Source organism: Zalophus californianus, chromosome 6 (genome assembly GCF_009762305.2).
Source record: "Zalophus californianus isolate mZalCal1 chromosome 6, mZalCal1.pri.v2, whole genome shotgun sequence".
NCBI classification, from domain to species: domain Eukaryota; kingdom Metazoa; phylum Chordata; class Mammalia; order Carnivora; family Otariidae; genus Zalophus; species Zalophus californianus.
In genome coordinates, this window is record NC_045600.1 from 92,651,340 (window position 1) to 92,673,253 (window position 21,914).

General features: G+C 36.2%; 1 protein-coding gene across 8 annotated transcripts in view; it reads right to left on the reverse strand.

The window, feature by feature from the left end:
- DMXL2 (Dmx like 2) overlaps positions 1–21,914 on the reverse strand; it is a 155,151-nt gene that overhangs the window by 122,820 nt on the left and 10,417 nt on the right. For 6 of the 8 annotated variants that reach the window (XM_027570131.2, XM_027570130.2, XM_027570128.2 and 3 more), the window contains exons 2-3: positions 5,425–5,550; positions 2,404–2,475 (exon numbers count right to left, since the gene is read on the reverse strand). In XM_027570131.2, the coding sequence (XP_027425932.2) occupies positions 2,404–2,475; positions 5,425–5,550 (198 nt within the window). Of the gene's footprint in view, positions 1–2,403; positions 2,476–5,424; positions 5,551–21,914 lie in introns of those variants that run through there. The other 2 variants (XM_027570132.2, XM_027570133.2) reach the window with 2 other exon arrangements.

The window sequence follows — 21,914 nt, forward strand, 5'->3', positions numbered from 1 at the left end:
TTCTACCATATCAAGCCACTTGCCATGCCCAAAGCATACTGTCTCAGGCTTCCTTCCACGTCTATAAACACATTCACATACTTAGGATATGCTGTTTCTCTCACTCCACCTGCAAACTGCTATGCTTCCATCAAGACCCAGCTACATCATCCCCTCTGCAGAGGGGCCTCTTCTGACACCCTGGCAGCACTCAGAGCACTCTTTACATTCTACCATTCTAACAGTGGTCACACTGGAGTATTACTCATTCATACATCTGACTTTCCTATTAAACTCCAACTCTTTGCGGAAATAATTATGCCATAATAAGCTTTATGTCCTGAGTGCTGCAATGGCTGGAACATAGGCAGACACTCGTTTGTGAAAACAAAATGAATGCACATTAGAAAGAAGTACAAATTGTCATAATCCTATGGACTCAATGTCTAAAATAAACTAGAAATATCTCCCAAAGTCAGCAAATTTGAACTATACAATATATACAGTCCATAAACCCATATGACGTATGTTGTATTCATTTGAATAATTTCCATCTTTTTTTACCATTTTCATACTAAAAGGTAGAAAGAAGTTTTAAAGTATAAAAGTCAAAGGCCTGTGCCATGAAATAGAGTAACTGAAAAAAAGTTTAGATATTTCTTTGTAGCACATAAATATAAAATGTCCTTTTGTGAAAGTATAGTGCAATGTAAAGCCATGTCACCTTAGGCAAGTTATACATTAATTGCTTGGCAATAATAGTTTAATACACAAAAATTCACTCTCTCTTTATATTTTCTGAATACTTAAATGCTTCATTCAAGATAATATGACTATCAAGAAGCAGAATTTTAAAATTACTGCAAAACCTGAATTTCATTATCCAAAAATAATTTAAAATTTTTAAATATAATGCTTTTTTTTAACCCTACCATTGCTGACCAAACAAAAGTCAAAAGAGCATTTTAAATACTTCTCAATAGATCCATTTTAGAGTAATAATCAAATCATCCCCAAACTACAGGCATCCCTGATATTCCTTCCTTTAGTGTTTCTCACAGTGCAATATGTAGGCCAACTCCACAGAAGAAATATTGAGGGTGAGGCCTGAAATCTGAATTTTAATATGTACTATAGGTGACTCTTAAGCACTCTCAAATTTGATATCCACTTCCTAATACTATCATATTTTAATGTGTACTTTTTTAAAATATGAAAAGAAATAATCAAATACATAGATTGAATGAAATGTATCAAATCTACTTTTTTAATGCATTTAAGAATACACTTTTTAAAAATTCCTGGTAAATACATACTCTTGGCATTCAGATTTCACACGGGCAGTTTTGACTATTTGTGAGTGATAACGGAGTCTTAATGAATGCAGTACTTTTTAAAAGGGTTAGCGATTCTAACCATATAAGGTTTTCTGAATATAAAGTAAAATAAAATATAGCACCCAGAATGAATCTGAATAGTTCTCAATGTGATATGTTAGATCACTTAGCTGATAAGTGATTTTACCTAAGTTCCTAACTCCATTAACAAAAATTTAGAAGCATCTGTTATGTTTCAGATCCTGTCCTAAGTACTTCAGATGCATCAGTGAACAAAAGAAACAAAGCTCCATATACATACCTTCATGGAGCTTTACACTCTGAACAGTAAATAACAAATAAACAAGATAAGCACTATGGAAAAAGGTTAAAAATAGGAGGCTGGAGGTTAAAATAAGGGTGGCAGAAGCAAATGACAATTTTTAAAACGGGTGGACCCCCGGTGAGAAGGTACTATTGAGCAAAGATTTATAGGATCTGGAGGAGCTGGCCCTAAAGCTATCTAGAGAAAGAAAAACATTCCAGACAAGAGAAAAAACAATGCAAAGACCCTAAGACGGAAAAGAACTGGTCAAAGAGCAGTAAAAATGCCAGTGTGGCTGGAGTGACATCAGAGAGGACAAAAACAGTAGGAGTTGAGCTCTGAGAGGTGGTAAGGGGGGTACTGGAGGGAAGAAAGGGTACAGTCTAATTTAAGGCTTTTTGGCTTGGAGTCTATGAGAAATATGGAGTTTTAAGCACAGAAGTGTGTCATGACCTGCTGTTGAGAACAGAGAAGGGGGAGAGGGACATAAAGCATATCAGACACTACTTTGGTAATCTAGACAAGAAATACTAGTAGTTTAACTAAGGTAGATCCCAACTAACAAGGTAAATCTCAATTAGCAATATTGTAGAAAACTAGGCTTCTAAAATGTCTAAGCATATTCCTCGTGGATGTAAAAGATCTTACTATAAAGCACCAGACCAACTTCACATGGATGTTCCAGACCACCTTCAGCACCAGCTCCTGAGGAGCTCTTCACTGTTATAGACTGGATTCAAAACTTAAAACTCTAAAAAATTTCTACTACCATTTAATACTTACACAATTTCTCTTATGGGAATTTATGCCCAAGGGCTCAAAAATACAGACAGCATTACCATATGAAGCTGCAATCTAAAAAGAAATGAACAAAGCATTAACATTTAGGGAAAGAAAATAAAGACAACATCCTTTTCACGATAATGTATAAACTAATTACATATAATACAATCCCAATACAGTATTTATGATTATTCCATTCCATAAATATAATTGAAAAAGTACTGGACTTAAGAATCTCTTCTCTGGGGGCGCTTGGGTGGCTCAGTCGGTTAAGCGTCTGCCTGCCTTCGACTCAGGTCATGGTCCCAGGGTCCTGGGATCGAGCCCCCCACATTGGGCTCTCTGCTCAGCAGGGAGCATGCTTCTCCCTTTGTCTCTGCCCCTCCCCTCCACTCATGCACACACTAGTGCTCTCTCTCCCTCTAATCAATAAATAAAATCTTTTTTAAAAAAGATTTTAACATAGGAATAACTTTATTAACAATGATACATTTCAATGGTGCATCTGTCAGAAATTTCATAATCCAGTGAAAATATAAAAACCATGAGAAGTAGAAAAAGACATCAAGAAAGTATTAAACAGGTATTCAAAATATATCAAACAAAATGACATTAATTATACCATAAAACAAAAAAATACCAATGGGGAAAACCATCTAGAAGAAGGAACAGAGAAGATGGACTAAGGAGAAGAAATCAGACTCAAGGGGAAGAGAATGAGCTCACGTAGACATCTACAGTGGACTGAAGCTACAGATTTGGGGGCCAGGCGGACTTTATTCCAGGTCACATACCTGATAAAAAGGGACATAAATCCCTGTTCCTGGAAGCTACCAGAACCTGCTTTACAATAATTCCTTGAAAGCCAATTCCCAGTTCATTTTCCTCTTGTCAAGAGTGAATCAACTACAGGAAACAGACCAAAAACCATTCCTGCTGACACTTCCGGACCTAAAGGTTAACCTATGAAACGAATTTACATGGATGTTCTTTTAAGGCCACCCAAAAAGGTCTACTGTCATTTCAGAGCTCTCTCACACCAAAAAGTGATTTTAACTGTTACTTAATATCTAACACTCGTTCCAAGAAAAAGCTTTTAATCCACAACTGTAGGGAGGAAACTACTTACAATGCCCAGCTGAAGGAAACACTTAGGCAAAAAGTGCTAAGAAAGATCACATTCAACATGTCAACTGATGAAAGAATGACCATAGTTACCTGACATAAAATCATCAATGCAAAGTTATTACTACAAGGACTGGGAATAAAGGAAATAAAAGATGGCAAGAGAAGACACTAAATCAAAGGTGTCAGTTTTGCCTTCTTTATTTTCAACCAGGTAAGTAAGGAAAAGTGGAAACATGGTTATGAACACCAAGGACTTATATACGAAAAGAAACTTTGCTCCCAGATTATTGTGACTGTCACCAGCACACAAATAATTTATTCAAACTCATCTCTGACAACTATCATACAATTCTAAGCAGGTTTAAAGATACCCTATTTGGCTTAGGGAGATGAGCAATGAAAAATTAATGAAAGAAATCTGGCACTCTCAGTGTTTTCTAAACAATAAGCAATGCTTGGGGGGGGGTACTGGGAAAAAAATCAGAAAAGCAAGAAATAAGTATTAAAAAACACCAGGAAATTCAGTGTTTCAATACGAGATCAATGATATCACTAGACTATCATATCATGCCACATTTACACAAATACTAAAGCTTGATACAAGCAGTTGGGCGGGACACTAAAAAATATTATAATACTAATTTATTATTTGGCATAAATTTGCAACATTACTATTTATCACCAAGAAAATTCCGTTTTAACATATCCTTGATAAAATTTGTTACTTCTCAGTAAAGAACAATTTCTAGAACACTAAGACTAAATTATTACAATTATTACAAGAAAAGTTCATTTTTATATTGTACAGACATTTAACTCTTCTACACAACACTGGTCTTACTTAACTGCTAGAGTATACAGAGAATATGCTCTATTTGCTTTACATATAAGCAAAAAAAATTTTTTAAAGATTTTATTTATTTATTTGACAGAGAGATAGAGAGAGAGAGCACAAGTAGGCAGAGTGGCAGGCAGAGGGAGAGGGAGAAGCAGGCTCTCCGCTGAGCAGGGAGCCTGATGTGGGGCTCGATCCCAGGACCCCAGGATCATGACCCAAGCCAAAGGCAGATGCTTAACTGACTGAGCCACCCAGGCGCCCCATATAACCAAATTTGATATATATTACATTTGATGTATATTTGGGGGGAGAGGTACATAAGATGAAATGCAAACTATTTCAAAATAAACCTTCTGTTTGAAAGTCTGAATGAATGAACCTTAAAATTCTTCACTCAACAAACATTCATTAACAGAAGCTTTACAAAGCAATACAAAGCAGCTGTTATATGACAAATATTATATTAGACACTAACAACTTGCTAAATTTCTTGATAAAAAATTGATGCTATTATAAATTGGGTAATATAAGGGATGCTATGCAGAGAAGATAAAAGTTTACTTCCCCACTATTGAGTTAATAGTTGCTAGAATTATCAACTGGTAGAATATCAGTATGCACAGGATTGTGAGGCCTACAGATCTTTCAAGACTGTATACATGGGTAGGGAGCGCCTGGGTGGCTCAGTCATTAAGCGTCTGCCTTCAGCTCAGGTCATGATCCCAAGGTCCTGGGATAGAGTTCCACATCGGGCTCCCTGCTCAGCAGGAAGTCTCTTCTCCCTCTCCTACTCCTCCTGCTTGTGTTCCCTCTCTCTGTCAAAATAAATAAATAAAATCTTAAAAAAAAAAAAAAGACTGTATACATGGGTAGAATAATTATCACATTATCAGCTTAATGGCTCCTTACAATTTGTAGACATCCTATCACTTTATCCACTACTATCAATAACCATCTAGGCAAGGTATATTAATAAGAAATTGTAGGCAACCCTTGTATAAAAGAATAATAATACATTAAAAGATGACAGTTAATAAGGAAATTAAATCCCTTACTCTTCCATGTTGGTTAGAACACTCCACACAGCTGACTTGGATGTTTCCATGCTTAGCACCAGGAATGATCTGCACACATTCAAAGTCACTTGCCAAAATAACAATATCACAGCCTGATCCATACGCCTAAAAGAGAAAAGTTTTGCAGTATGTAAGATATAAAACTTGTGAATTATACCTTAGATCTTGTTGCCACAATACTTTGACACATTTTACAAAAATAGTTAATGTAAAAATATTAAGATATCGATTTCCAAATAAGACATTAAAAGTCACATGAACAATAAATAAGCAAATTTCACATTAAAAAAAAATGGATGATGACACCCCATGCGTTATCTTTCAACAACTACAAGAAAGGATACTCCTAGTTCTTAAACACTACAGCCTCTGTCCCTGCAGGTCATAAATCTTTCGGTTCAGAGGTTCCCTCCAAAGCTCATCTTAGTAAACCCTAAAGAATAAAACCTTCATCTGAAGGTAATAAGGCAGTGAAGGCTGCAATTGTGTTCCCAAGGTTCAAACCAGGCTTGAGAAAGATCAAGAAAGAAATCCTATGCATTTTCCAACACAAATCCACGTGGCTTAAAGAGCTAGTGAAATAGACATGAACCCCCAAGGCAGAATTACAGGCACTAAAGCAAACACTAAACTTAAACTCACCAACTGCCTAACAGTGAGTAACAGCCTGCCTGCCCCTTCCCCTCAACCTTATGAGGTGTGAGGGAGAGGACAACAACCCAAAGTGGCTTCACACACACAAAAATTAATTAAAATAAATTTAATTTTAAAATAAATTGATTTATATAAAATGTTAACAAGTATAACTATACAGTCTGCAAAATGAAACACAAAATTAAGTTCCTGGAAAATTCCCTAGTTCAGAGTAAAACCAAATGTTTCTTCCTATTGCCACACTTCTTGATGTATGCTATTCCTGTTTTGCAACTTTGTGAATTTTATGAAGACATAAGGGACAGAGAGTGAGGACACTTTTCCTTTTTCTCTGGAACTCAACTTATGACTAAATATTCCAAACAACCTAACAATCTCATTCGCAAATGAAAAAGCCCCATTAAAAGCTACATATATATATACATGTATATATATGTACACCAAAAAAATAATTTAAAAATAATTTATTCCACTCTCTCTACAACTTTAAGCCATACAGTCCTGTCCTAAAAACACAGACACCCCATCCAACAGCCAGGGCTGACGTGTGAAGACATAACCTCTGAAGAGGTCCACATATGGCTGTTAATGAAAAAGGGAAATGAAGATAAAGAGCAGGTAGGAAGACAAACACTACTTCTAGGGGTTACTAAAACTTCCAACGTTGCCAAAATCCCCCTATAACTGCTACCAACCATCTTCAACTCATGTATTTATAAATACGAGGAAGTTCACCAAAAAAAAAAAAAAAAAAGACAGAATTTTAAGCAAGGGAAATATGGAAAAAGTCACTTATGGGAGGAAATAACTATGTATATTCTTACAGACAAGGCAGATTTGCTATATCATGCATTCAAGAAAGCTAAACTGAAAGAGTGTAGGCAAAAAAAATGTTTGGATCACCCTAATTGTTAAAATATTATTAATCATCATAAAAAAAGGAAAAAATTCTGTAACTATGTATGGTGACAGATGCTAACTGGACTTACTGTGGTGATCATTTTGCAAGGTATACAAATACCAAATCATTATGTTGTACACCTGAAACTAACATAATGTTATATGTCAATTATACCTCAATAGAAAAAAAATATATTAAAATGACAAAAATAATCCTTTGAACAATATTTCAAAATTTCCAAAGTGCTTTATAGTATTACCACAGCAAAGTGAACTGATGAAAACAGCATAAACTTTAGTTTGAAATCACGTATGCAGGATTTTCAGTTTGGGTTCTGCCATACTAAGTGATAAGTTACTCAAGCTATCTGAGAATTTCCTTGTGGTAAAATGGAAGAAATAATATTAACATCTTAGGACGCTTATGAAAATTAAAGTAGAAAATCTATTTGCATAGTGCTTAGCACACATCATTCATTTAAGAAAAACAAGACAAACAAACAAAAAATGGGGCATGATGTCCCAAGCCTGTGCTAGGGACTGGGAATACACAGACACAAAGATGTGGTTCCAGAGAGTCTAATGGGAAGATAACCAAGTGAATCACCACCAGTCACAACTAAATGACAAACTGCCATGACAGAGAGATCCACAAAATACCAGAAGACAGAAGGTAATCAATAGATGTTATATCACTCCCCACTTTAATCTTTCCAACAAATTTAAAGGAAGATATTATCATTATCATTGTATAAAGTTCATTAATTTGCCCAAGATTATATAGTTAGTAAACAGAAGTTGTTCAAACTCCAGTCCTTAAAATTCTTAGGCTATTTTTCCCCACATTGTACATCAAAGACACCTAAAATATCCAGGTATTAGTATACCTGCTTTTCTAAAGATGGGCCATTCCGAGCAACTGCTACTAAAGATAGATAGGCTTTTACTGCTCAATTACCAAAAAGGATGTTTGCTCTTTCCTAAATATTCATAATTGCCAGATCTTTTCCAAAGGACATGCACCATACTCCTCTGCTGTAGGGAATCTTGCCATTTTTCTGATCCTGCAATAGTTCTCAAACCTGGCTGCATCAAAATCACCTAAGGAACCTATTAAACATACAAACTGCTTAGTCCCACCCCAGACTTATTAAATCACAATCTTCATGGATAAAAGAATTTGACAATATCTACCAAAATTTTAAATACAATATACCCTTAGATCAAACAAGTCTTTCTTTTACCCTATAAGCATACTTACTTACAGCAGCAAAAACTGAAGATAATCATACTGCCCATCAGTAGGGGAGGTTAAATAAATTACTGAATATCCATATACTGGAACACTATGTAGCTACTAAAAGCTGAGAGGCCACTAGTCTAACATGGTCCCGAATTCCTCATCAAACTAGTAATTCCCATCAAAATGGAACAAGTGTGTCTGGTCCTGGATTCCTGGATCCACAACTAGGCAATGCCTACAATTTTATACAATATCCATGGTCACGGCTAGAACAGAACCCTCTAAACTGCTGGCACACAAACATCTTGCAAAAGTACAGAGGAAAACTATTATTACTCTTTATCTAAAGAGTCTAAAGCAGGGAAAAACAGGGGCCTCATAATCAGTCAAGATTGAATCACATGCATTCTATAACTGAAGGCTCACAAGATTTTTTAATGATTTATATAAACACGTGTTTAATATCTGTCAAGTTCCCACCACACTAAAATGTCCATCAAAGCAAGCAACCACGTCCTGTTTACCACTGCACTCCCAGCACCTAGCAGAAGTAGTCTTCAATAAATATATGTATAACAAATACATGATCCAAATCTTCCTAATTTCTGCCTCCAGAAGTCTCAGTACCTGGAAACCTAGTCAAAGAACATGGAGTTCAGACAGATGACATAACCTCATTGCTAATAATCTGGCCAAATTTACAACGGCAGCTACAAAAGGAAAGAAAGATTTTGACTGATTTTCCAGCCTAACAGTATCATGGATTTAGAAGACCTACCAGAAGGGAATCTACCAAAGCCCTCCTTAATAATTCACCATTTACTGAATATTTACTAAAATAAGGCAATCAGCTAGGTCTTTATGAACACTGTATCTTCACAGGCCACCTTTTCTAGACGGAGAAACTGAAGCCCAGAAAGGGTAGTCTGCCCAAGTTCATACAGTGAGGGTTCATTTGCTAGGAATAAAGCTCCTGCTCTTTCCCATACCTCACCCACCTCTACTCTTAGAGCTAGAAGGCCCATGTTCATCTTTGTAATCCCAAGTATTTACCACAGCACCTCGCACAGAATAAGTACTCAGTAAAACCCAACTGCTAAGAAGGTTTATACAAAAGCTGTAACTATTCAAGAGATTCGCAGTCTCTCAATTTTAGGTCAAAAGCAATTTTGTTTCTTCTTTTTCAGAATTCAGTCTTACTAGAGGAAGAATTTATAGTGCAGAAGTAAAAGGTACTCACTGAGACACACACAAATACCAAAATGAACCCAGGGAATATGGAGTGGGCTCCTCTGTACCAGGTAAATGAAATATCACTGATTTAGCAGAGTATAAACTACTCCACATGTGGGAGATAAGCCATAGGATCATTACTGGAAAACAGAAAAGGGGACAGCAAGCCTTTTCTGCAGGAAATGGAATCCCTTAACCAGGCTCTTCTTCCCTTGGGCTCTTGGCAGAACCACTCCTGTGCCAAAGCACCAATACCAGCATCCTGCACTTACAATGGTACTGACCTATAAAATATTTTATCTCAAAGTCAAGAATATGGTTTGGCCCCAACACATAGATAAGGCCTATGAAAAGGAAAGCATCTTAGAAAAACACACTTTCCATCCATTCATGTGGGAGGATTTCTTTTATGAAAGGACTGGACTGTCCTTATGATAAAGAATAACCAGCTGACAATAAGTCATAACAAGAGATTATTCTGTAGCACAGGCCCTCATGTCAAAGACACGCTTCAAATATATTAATCCTCACTTGTTTTAACCTTAGTTTTGGACAATAAATCCATCCTTTTAGGAAGGAGAAAAAACAGTCTGTGCTTTGAGCATTGAAACTAAGAGTTTTCAACCTGGAGTCTAATGGATGGAAATCATAGATGGTCTCAGAAGGTCTCTGAACTCCTGGAAATTACATTTAAAGTCATGTGAATGTGCCTATTTTCCTGAATTCACAGATCTCATTAGTTTGTCTAAAAGAATCTCTTCTTCCTTAGACAAAGTGCATGGTGTGTCATATTATCTATCCCACAATAATTCTATGGAAGCTAAAAACTTGAGTATTTGTTATTACCAAGATTCTTTTCTGTTTTTTAGTTGTGATATCCAAAATTTCATTAGAGGAGCCTTGCCAATTAGTTGAGCCTGAAAAACAAAGTCACCCTCTTCTTTTACAGTATCAAAATTTCACTTCAGGAAAAAAATGAAATATCATCTTCTAAAGTCATAAAATACTCTGAATTAAAATACTATCATTATCATAATAAAGATATTGCTGCCTTCACCAGAGGGTTTAATGTATTTGTGATTGTGTGTATCTGAATAGACATAACACAATTATTGTCCTAACTTCAGTTTTATCTATAATTGCCTTAACTACATTATTTTCAGAAAAGCAAACTAATACTTATATCCCACAAACTGTTCTAATTTTTCAGATTTCCTTTAAGTCTTAGATAAAGTGTAAAGAAATACTTTTTTTAAAAATAATCCTACACAAACATGACTTTTCCTAGGAGAATATAAAATATAAATAGATGAATTACACTGGCATTTTCTGTGGAATACTTGGATGCTTTAACATCCTGTTGGTTACAGGGTCAAAGTTTGGGGTCACTGACAACTGTTAACACATATCTAAATTTAAAAGAAGAAAAGCATGGTGAATTAAGAGGTATTAAGCATGTTGAGAGGTTTATCTAATTTAACAAGATGTTGTGGTCTTACCAAGAATACTCTACCAAGAGTGTTATTGTTAAATTCTCACCTCTCCCTGAGAGTGAACTTTGACTCATGTATGTTCACCGTTCTACAAATGAGAGCACATGTTATTAAGAGCTAGAAAAAAAAATAATCAACAAGAATTTTAAGAGATACCATTTATTGAAAGCCTACTGGGTAACAGATATTATACCATGCATTCTACATTCCTAGTCTCTTTTTCAAGACTGCAGTAATCCTAGAAGTTAGCTATTAATCCCACTTTAATATGAGGAAGTGGAAGTTCATAGAATTTAATCAAAGTCTTAAGTAGCAAGGTAAATACACGGCTGGGAGGAAAATTAAGGTCTCTTTACACTGTTTTATCCACTTCACTAATGACCATCACCTTTCACTTTGTTTTCTATTGTTCAAATTTCTGTTCTTCTTATTGGTTGGTTAATTACATAAATTCATTCAAATTCTTCATTGCTGCTGTGATCTTTGCTCTATAACAAACAAAAATCTAAAGAAGACAGGGTTGTTTGGCTTTGTCACTTAGTTGTACCAACTTATCTACAGAAAGAGTCTTAAGAGGCCAGTCTTGACCTATGAAAAATCTTACAATCAAGAAAATGAAGCACAGGGGTGCCTGGGTGGCTCAGTCGGTTAAGCATCTGCCTTCGGCTCAGGTCGTGATCTCAGAGTCCTGGGATAGAGCCCCACATCGGACTCCCTGCTTAGCAGGGAGCCTGCTTCTCCCACTCCCTCTCCCCCAGCTCATGCTCTGTCTCTCTCTCTCTCAAATAAATAAATAAAATCTTTTTAAAAAATGAAGCACAGGTTAACAAAAATTTCCCAAGAAAACATCCTTTCCCTCTTCATTTTAGTCATGTAATTAAACACCTAACTGCTTATGCTCCTCAGAATTAAAAATTAACTTCTAGGGGTGCCTGGCTGGCTCAGCCAGTGGAACGTATGACTCTTGATCTTGGGGTCATGAGTTCAAGCCCCATGTTGCTCTTAAAGATTACTTTAAAAAAATTAACTTCTAAAACAAATAGATTTCCTTTTTGAATGGGTCCCTTATTAAGGCAGAATTTCCATATATCAGTTATCCATAAAAGCCACCTACAAGTTAAATAAACCACTTTAAATGTTTAATTTTAATATTTTCAACAAGATTTTATTTTCTTACAGAAAAAGCAACATTTACCAATTTAACCAAATAGGAAAATTAGTTCACCTTACCCTTGACCACTCCTCCTCATTCCCAAGGAGCAATCATTTCACCATTACCTATGAGCCCTTCCTGAAATGTTTAGTGAACATATAAGTGTAGCTATGTGTAAACATTTTTTTACATAAAGGGATTATACTACACACAATTCTGCAACTTGTTTTCCACTTAAGTAACAATTTATCTTAAAGAACTTTCCTTAGCAGCACAGAATGATCTCATTCTTAATAGTTGCAGAATCTTCCATTTGTGGCTTTGTCATAATTAATTTAGGTTGTCTCCAGTCTTTCACTATCTTTTACTTTCAGTGAACACCTATTTATGATATTACACATATGTGTGCGAGTATACCCAAAGGATAAATTCTAAGACATAATTTGCTGGGTGAGTGATTAAAATCAGTAACTACTCCAAACTGCTCTCCAAAAAGATTATATTCCCCCTATGTAGAAAAGTACCTGTTTCTCCACTTCCTAACTCTGATAATTATCAAATGTTTTTATCTTTCCAATACAACAAAACCTGGCATCTCCCTGTTGTTTTATTTGTATTTTTATTAGGAAGAAAGTTAAGCATCTTTTCATATATTTATCAACCACTTATATTTCATTCTCTGAAAACTGACTATTCCTGTTATTGGTCCATTTTTTTTAACTTAAATTCAATTAGCCAACATATAGTACATCATTAGTTTCAGATGTAAATTCAGTTATTCATCAGTTGCATATAACACCAAGTGCTCATCACATCACATGCCCTCCTTAATGCCCACCACCCAGTTACCCCATCCCCCACCCACCACCCCTCCAGCAACCCTCAGTTTGTTTTCTAGAGTTGAGTCTCTTGTGATTTGTCTCTGTCTCTGATTTCTTCCCAGTTTTCCCTCCCTTCCCCTATGATCCTCTGTGCTGTTTCTTATACTTCACATGAGTGAAACCATATAATTGTCTTTCTCTGATTGACTTATTTTGCTCAGCATAATACCCTCCAGTTCATCCACATCAATGTAAACAGTAAGATTTCATCCTTTTTTTGATGGCTGAATAATATTCCATTGTGTGTGTGTATACCACATCTTGTGTGTGTATATACACACACATTCCATTTGACATACACACACACACATACCATATACATGTACCACATATATATACATGGTGTGTGTGTGTGTGTGTGTGTGTATATGTATATCCCCCACATCTTCTTTATCCATTCATCTGTCGATGGACATCTGGGCCCTTTCCACAGTTGGCTATTATGAACATTGCTGCTATAAACATTGGTGTGCTGGTGCCCCTTCAGATCACTACATTTGTATCTTTGGGGTAAATACCTAGTACTGCAATTGGTGGGTCATAGGGTAGCTCTATTTTTAAATTCTTGAGGATATTGGTCCATTTTTTAACTGAGTCTTTAGTATTGTTGCTCTGAATGATTTATAAGAGCTCTTTATAAAGGAAACTCACCCTGTCATATATAGTTAGTAAGTTTAAAAAAAAATGAAATGCCTGAACTAAAAATATATTAGGCAAAGGACAAATCATTATTTTTTCATTGAAATAGTATATTTATATAATACACAATTCCAATTTGAAAAGTTTTATAAATAGATCACAATAGACCATGGACTATTTTAGAAGCCCAATTTATGGATTACCAGGAAACTATACATTTACATATAAAAAATATACAAACTTAGTGAGATTTTTCAAAATGAAATTAAAGTCTACAAAATAACAGTACTTATCAGCAATATATTCGATCAGCCTCATTTGTTTTTCTACAAGTTTCTATACCTAAAATCAAAGCCTTAACCATTATCAACTACTGCCCACCACCACTATCCCCCAAAAGAGATAAGCCTTCTGCCAGACAGAAGTCCATACTACAGTTAGAAAAGGGGAGAGGGTAGTATTTGAACAAACAGCTCTTCTTTCCACATGACTAAGAAAAGACTTTCCTAATATGATTCAATCATCCTAACAGCCTAAAGTCCACTCAAGAATGCTGAACGAGGAAAAAAAAAAAAAAAAGAATGCTGACCGAGCAGAATAAATAAATGAGAAGAAAACTAAATAGTATGCAAAAAGCTTAGAGCAAAAAAATTACCCTAGGTCAAGAGACAGGTCAGAAATAATATTACTACATGTGTGGTAACCAAAGGGGATTGATTGTTCCTTTTAGAAACAACTCACATCAGGAAATGTTTAGAAACAACTCACATCAGCAAAATTAACAGACTACTTATAGTAGTAGAAAAAAACCAAGCTGCAAGTGGGAGGTATACTAAGTGAAACATAAAACTTAGTAATATATAAAAAAACAAAAACCTATGGCTGAAAAAATAGAAGAAAATTTAAGAAATTAAGAAATATTAAGAGTGAAAAAAAGAAATATTACAAGTGTTTGTGATTAAATGATAAGAGACAAAATAATTCTTGTTTTAATTTCTTCCTAACAACTCCAAAGCAGCAACAGATCTGAAAGTAAAATGTTCTTTAATTAAAACTTTAAATTAAAAAAGAACGATCTTAAGTATTAGTCAGAAGGTAGCCAATTTTGACAATTTACTGATGAAATAGATGAAGCTATATAACAAACTTCTAAATATGAAGCTAACGAGAAACAGACCTACCTGCAGTACAAACTAAGCCTGTTTCTATAACCCTGGATAAAGAACAAAAACATGGGTTTTTTAAAAATTACTGATGCTAGTAAATAATCTGAAAAGCAAATGAGACCTTGTAAAGAGAAATATGCAATAATTAATTACTTTGCTTTAATTAACTATTACAAAATCAGCTCTATCTCCAGCTTGCATGCATTTTCACTAAAAAGTAGGTCTGGAAGTAGAAATCAAAAATCATCTCTTCTAAATATGTCAGTGCTAAGAATAAACTATTCAAAGCATGACTTACCAAAAGTTTCTAAAGGAAATCACAGCAGTATTGGTAAAAGTAAGTCTCATGGACTGGCCAACATGTATAAAAACCTGGAGCCACCTTTCAGCTTCAGATTTGTTTTCTAAAGCTTGGAATATATAGCAATTTGCTTCATAAAGAATAATGAAGTAAAAGACTACTTTTTTAAATGGCTACTTTTAAAGAAATAGGATAATTTTTTGACATTAAATTATGAGCAATACAGAAAATAAGTGACTCAATATTTTGCTCCTTAATTGGTTAATACATTTTACATTAAATAATTTTAAAGTCAGAAACTCTTTCTGCCCACGGGTTCTGTCCCCATGCTTTAATAAAACCGCTTTTCTACACTGGGGAAAAAAAAGAATTTTAAAGTTCATAGTACATTAAGTACTATGTACCAATATTAATATGTAATATTTGACAACTTCCACTTGTTTTGTAACTACTACAAATTTCCAGACATTCATTTAACCTAAATATTGATATTTTGAGAGAGATGCTCCTGATGATGTTCCAAAAAATATTTCCCAAACGATATGATTAAACTATCAAATTATAATTAAACTCTCAATACTGTCAATATGGTGAAAGAATATATTCCTGAGAATCCAGAGGTGCTAATACTGACTGTAACAATCTCTATAGATATTTCCTTCATCAGTCAAATGAAAGATGGTGACTAAATCACTTCTGAGACCCCCACCTTTCAATTTTTAAGCTGAAATTCTGTGCACAAATTTGCATCAAAAAGTCCTGATGAAAAGATTAAATAATCCAGTGTGCACTATTCTGCATAGAGGCCCAGCTAAATGGTTTTTATGTTGTAACTCCTTCCCTTACTCACAGCTGACAGGATGTGAGGATGGTCCAGAGTAATGAACAGTGGCTATCAGCCAGTTCAAAGAGATACTGCCTAGGCCAAGCAAAGTCTACTCTGAAGAATTTAAAACAAAAGAACCAGAGTTAGCATGAAAAGTTAAGCTGAAAAGTCATAAATGTTACGGGTAAATCAGCAATTTTAACTGAAACCACCAGTTTAAGAAGTGAATGGATCAGATATCCAAAAACAAAGAACTCATGAAAAAACAAGTATATAAAGCTCCTAAGAGAAGGCAGTCTTGATTCTACCAGCTTTTTAGTCCCAATCACCCTGAAGCCCAATTACCCCTCCTTGATGGTTCACTGACATAAACCTTGCTTTTACTTCAGTTCATCTGTCCCTTGCCTTGACTAGAACCAAAACTGGTACATAGATTAGGAATACGCAGAGCAGGGCTTCAAAGAAAAGGTGGAATTGGCTATGATTAGATTAGGGGATTAGAGTAGGGAATGCAGTGAGGATGCTAGTTTGGAAAGCTAGCAAAACAGGATGTATAAAAGAGATAGTTACCAAAGCAGTCACCTATGATCCCTTGGGACCTAGAATATGTCAGGCATACCTCCTTTAATTGTGCTTTGCTTTACTGTACTTCACAAAAACTGGTTTTTTACAAACTGAAGCTTTGTGGCAGCCCTGCATCAAGCAAATCTACTGGTGCCATTTTTCCAAGAGCATGTGCTCACTTATGGCTGTCACATTTGGCAATTCTCACAATATTTCAGACCTTTTCATTATTATTATATTTGGTATGGTGACCTGTGATCAGTAATCTTTAATATTATTGTAATTGTTTTGGGAGTACCATAAACCATGCCCATATAAGACAGCAAACTTAATAAATGTTGTATGTGTTCTGACTGCTCCATTGAGCAGCCATTCCCCAACTGTCTCCCTGTCCTTGGGCCTCCCTGTTCCCTGAGACACAATATTACAATTAGGCCAATGAATAACCCTATGATGACCTCTGAGTGTTCAAATGAAAGAAGGAGTTGCACATCTCTCACTTTAAATCAAAAGCTAGAAATGATTAAACTTAGTGAGGAAGGCGTGTCTAGAGCTAAGATAGGCCAAAAGGTAGGCCTCTTGTGTCAAACAGCTAGGCAAGTTGTAAATGCAAAGGAAAGTTCTTGAAGGAAAGTGTAAATGCTACTCTAGCGAACACATGAATGATAAGGAAGTGAAACAGCCTTATTGCTGTTATGGATAAAGTTTTAGTGGTCTGTATAGAAGATCAAAGAAGCCAAAACATTCCCTTGAGCTGAAGTCTAGCCCAGGGCAAAGCCCTGTCTTTAACTCTATGAAGGCTTAGAGAGGTGAGAAAGCTCCAGGAGGTAAGTGTGAAGCTCAGAGAGGCTGGGTCATGAAGTTTAAGGAAAGAAGCCACCTCCATGACATATAAGTACAAGGTAATACATCAAAGCTATCAATAAACGTGGAAAGAATGGATGTATTTACAGTAGTGAATCTTCTAGTCCATAAATACGGAATTTATCTCCCTAAAGTTTTATTAATCTTGCCCACAAAAGTTTTCTACATGTATCATTAGACTTACTGCTAGGTCCTTGATATTTTTTAATGATATGAAAAGTGGTATTCATAGTTCCAGTTCAAAGTAAGAACCGCAATAAATTATGTCTCTCCCACTGAATGCAGCCAGAAAACATGAAAAAAATGCATGAAACTGCCATCTGAGGACTCTGAAAAGTAAATGATAGCAAGTGAATTAGGAAAAAATATCAGAATTTGAAGTCCACTGTACCAGCACAGTTTAACTAACGTTAGGATGAAACCAAGAAGCAAAAAAAGAGAGCTCCAAAAGGAGCCATTTACTTTTGGCCAACAGACACATGAAAAAGTGCTCAACATCACTCAGCACCAGGGAAATCAAAATCAAAATCTCAATGAGATACCACCTCACACCAGTCAGAATGGCTAAAATTAACAAGTCAGGAAACGACAGATGTTGGCGGGGATGCGGAGAAAGGGGAACACTCCTACACTGTTGGTGGGAATGCAAGCTGGTGCAGCCACTCCAGAAAACAGTATGGAGTTTCCTCAAACAGTTGAAAATAGAGCTAGCCTACGACCGAGCAATTGCACTACTGGGTATTTACCCCAAAGATACAAATTTACGTGCACCCCAATGTTTATAGCAGCAATGTCCACAATAGCCAAACTATGGAAAGAGCCAAGATATCCATCAACAGACAAATGGATAAAGATGTGATATATATATATATATATATATATATACACACACACACACACACACACACACATACACACACACACACACACACGGGAATATTATGCAGCCATCAAAAAACACAAAATCTTGCCATTTGCAACGACGTGGATGGAACTAGAGGGTATTATGCTAAGCGAAATCAGTCAATCAGAGAAAGACATGTATCATATGATCTCACTGATATGAGGAATTCTTAATCTCAGGAAACAAACAGGATTGCTGAAGTAGTGGGGGGCGGGAGGGATGGGGTGGCTGGGTGATAGACATTGGGGAGGGTATGTGCTATGGTGAGCACTAATGAAGGGGGGAAATCGGAGGGGGAGATGAACCATGGGAGACTGTGGACTCTGAGAAACAAACTGAGGGTTCTAGAGGGGAGGGGGTGAGGGGATGGGTTAGCCTGGTAATGGGTATTAAAGAGGGCACGTATTACATGGAGCACTGGGTGTTATATGCAAACAATGAATCATGAACACTACATAAAAAAAAGAAGGCATTTACTTTTGGCTGAAGAAGTGGTGAAAGAGACTTAGTTTTCAAGGAGAGGAATGGAGAATTCCCTATTTATCTTTTTTTCCTTTCTCCATATTCTCACATCCCAGCCCCCAAGCAATCCCACAGTTCCCATATGAGGAGCTATGATTACACAAGAGAGTGAGGTGAACCCCCATTGCTTTTTTTCTTTCCCTGTCCTACTGCTACTTGGCACTGAACACAGGTACATTTCCAGGAAGTACAGTGCAGAGTAACTAGAGTCTCAACTTTACAGCCGGAGAAACCAGAAAGTACCAGGGAAATCACAGAAAGGGAAGAGTTCAGAAGACCGAGCCTATAAACTTTGTTTATAAACTCCTGGGCTCATTCCCAGGCAGCTCATGCATGGATCATACCTTAAACAGAAGAGCAAAAACCTGAAGAACTGAACTACAGGAAAGGCCACTGACCATGCCCATTACTGGCCACTAGGTGGAACATATACCGGATATATTTAACTAGGACTGCAAAAGCTTTAAAAATGGAACTGACATTGGGGTTCCTGGGTGGCTTAGTTGTTAAGTGTCTGCCTTAGGCTCAGGTCATGGTCCCAAGGTCCTGGGATTGAGCCCTACATTGGGCTCCCTGCTAAGCAGGAAGCCTGCTTCTCACTCTCCCACGCTCCCTGCTTGTGGTCCCCCTCTCGCTGTGTCTCTGTCAAATAAATAAATAAGATCTTAAAAAAAAAAAATGGAACTGACATTGAAATGACAACCCACAGAAGGCTGGTCAGAACTTTTGGCCTGAATCCAAACAGGTAGACTGCCTGCTAAAACAAAAATATCAACGTTCTCTGTAGGATTTACACAAGATCCAGAGTTTCATAACACAATGTTTTTAAAAGTCCAGGTTACAATCCAAAATTATTCAGCAGTACAAAAAACTAAGAAAATCTTGAGCACCTGGGTGGCTCAGTCAGTTAAGTGTCCAACTCTTGATTTCAGCTCAGGTCATGATCTCAGGGTCGTGAGATGGAGCCCTGCATTGGGCTCCATGCTGGGCATTCAACCTGCTTAATATTCTCTCTCTCCCTCTCCCTCAGCCCCCCACATTCACATGCTCTCTCTCACACATGAAAAAAACAAAAAAAAACCTCAACTCACAATGGAAAAAACAATCAACAGACCCATATGTTGAAATCATCAGACAAGGGGCGTCTGGGTGGCTCAGTTGTTACGCGTCTGCCTTCGGCTTGGTCATGATCCCAGGGTCCTGGGATCAAGCCCCGCATCAGGCTCCCTGCTCCGCGGGAAGCCTGCTTCTCCCTCTCCCACTCCCCCTGCTTGTGTTCCCTCTCTCGCTATCTCTCTGTCAAATAAATAAATAAAATCTTTAAAAAAAAAAGAAATTATCAGACAAAAACGTTAAAGTGGCTAAAATAAAAATGCTCAAAGAGATACAAGTGAACACTCTCAAATCAGTAATCTAAGCTTCCATCCTAATTAGAAAAGGAAAGCAAAACAAATTCAAAGCATGCCGAAGGCAGGAAATAATAAAGAGCAGAAATCAATGAAATTGACAACAGAAAAAAATCATAGAAAATATGAATGAAATCAAAATCTGGTTCTTTAAGAAAGAACAATAAAATATATAAATCTCTAGGAAGACAAAGAGAGAAGAAAGAAATTATCAATATGAGGAATAAAGGAGGGAATACCAGTACTAATCTTGCAGACATTAAAGCGATAATACTAAAATGCTATATGCAATTCTATACACATAAATACAACAAAGAAACGGATGAAAAAGACTAATTCCTCCAGATCCAGAAACTACAAAAACACATTCAAGATGAAATATATTACCTGAATAGTCCTTTAACTATTAAAGAAATCAAGTGTGGAGCTTAAAACCTTCTGAAAAGAAAACTCCAAGCCCAGATATTTTCACTGGAAAACTCTACTAACATTTAAAGAATAAATGACATGAACTCTACATGACCTCTGACAGAAAATAGAAAAGGAATACCTCCAAACTCATTTTATGAAACCAGCATTACAATGATACCAAAACCAAACAAAAAATGCAAAGAAAAAGAAAAAAAACTATAAGGGTGCCTGGCTCAGTCAGTTGAGCATCTGCCTTCAGCTCAGGTCATCATCTCGGGGTCCCTGCTCATCAGGCTCTCTGCTCATCAGAGAGTGTGCTTCTCCCTCTCCCTCTGCCTCCCACTCATGTGCTCTCTTTCTCTCTCTCTCTCAAATAAATAAAATCTTAAAAAAAAAACTATAGATCAACAACCTTAATAAACATAAATGCAAAAAACCTCAATAAAATACTAGCAAATTGAATCTAACCATACATAAAAAGGATAATATACCAGTAATACAAAGCTAATTCAATTTGCAAAAGTCAATCAATGGAATCCACCACACTAACAGTCTAAAGAAGAAAAAGCACATGACCATATTAATCAGTGAAGAAAAAACATCTGACAATATTCAAGACCCCTTCATGATAAAAACAACTTTCAGCAAAAAAGGAATAGAAGGAAACTTGCTCAATCTTAAAAAAGACATCTACAAAAACAAACAAAATCTAGTACTAGTTAGTACGGTAAGTACAATAAAGCAAATTAGACATGACGGAAATAGGATTAGCAGCAAATGGATCGGAAGAAACCATCCAGAATGCTGCAAAGAAGGATAAAAAGAAAATACAGAGGAAAGGATATCAGACACAAAAATAAAGTGGTAAGGTCCAATATAGTCTCATAAGGTCAATGGGGTAGAGGCAATTTTTGAAAAGATATTAACTGAAATTTTTCTAGATTTGATAAAATACATCAATTCACAGATTCAAAAATATCAAAAGTCCCAAACAGGATTGAAAAAAATAGGGGCGCCGAAAGGCAAGGGAAGCAAGGGCAAAAGTGAACTATTGGGACCTCATCAAGACAAAAAGCTTTTGCACAGCAAAAGAAACAGTCAACAAAACCAAAAGACAACCAACAGAATAGGAGAAGATATTTGCAAATGACATATCAGATAAAGGGCTAGTATCCAAAATCTATAAAGAACTTATCAAACTCAACACCCAAAGAACAAATAATCCAATCAAGAAATGGGCAGAAGACATGAACAGACATTTTTCCAAAGATGACATCCAAATGGCCAACAGACATGTGAAAAAGTGCTC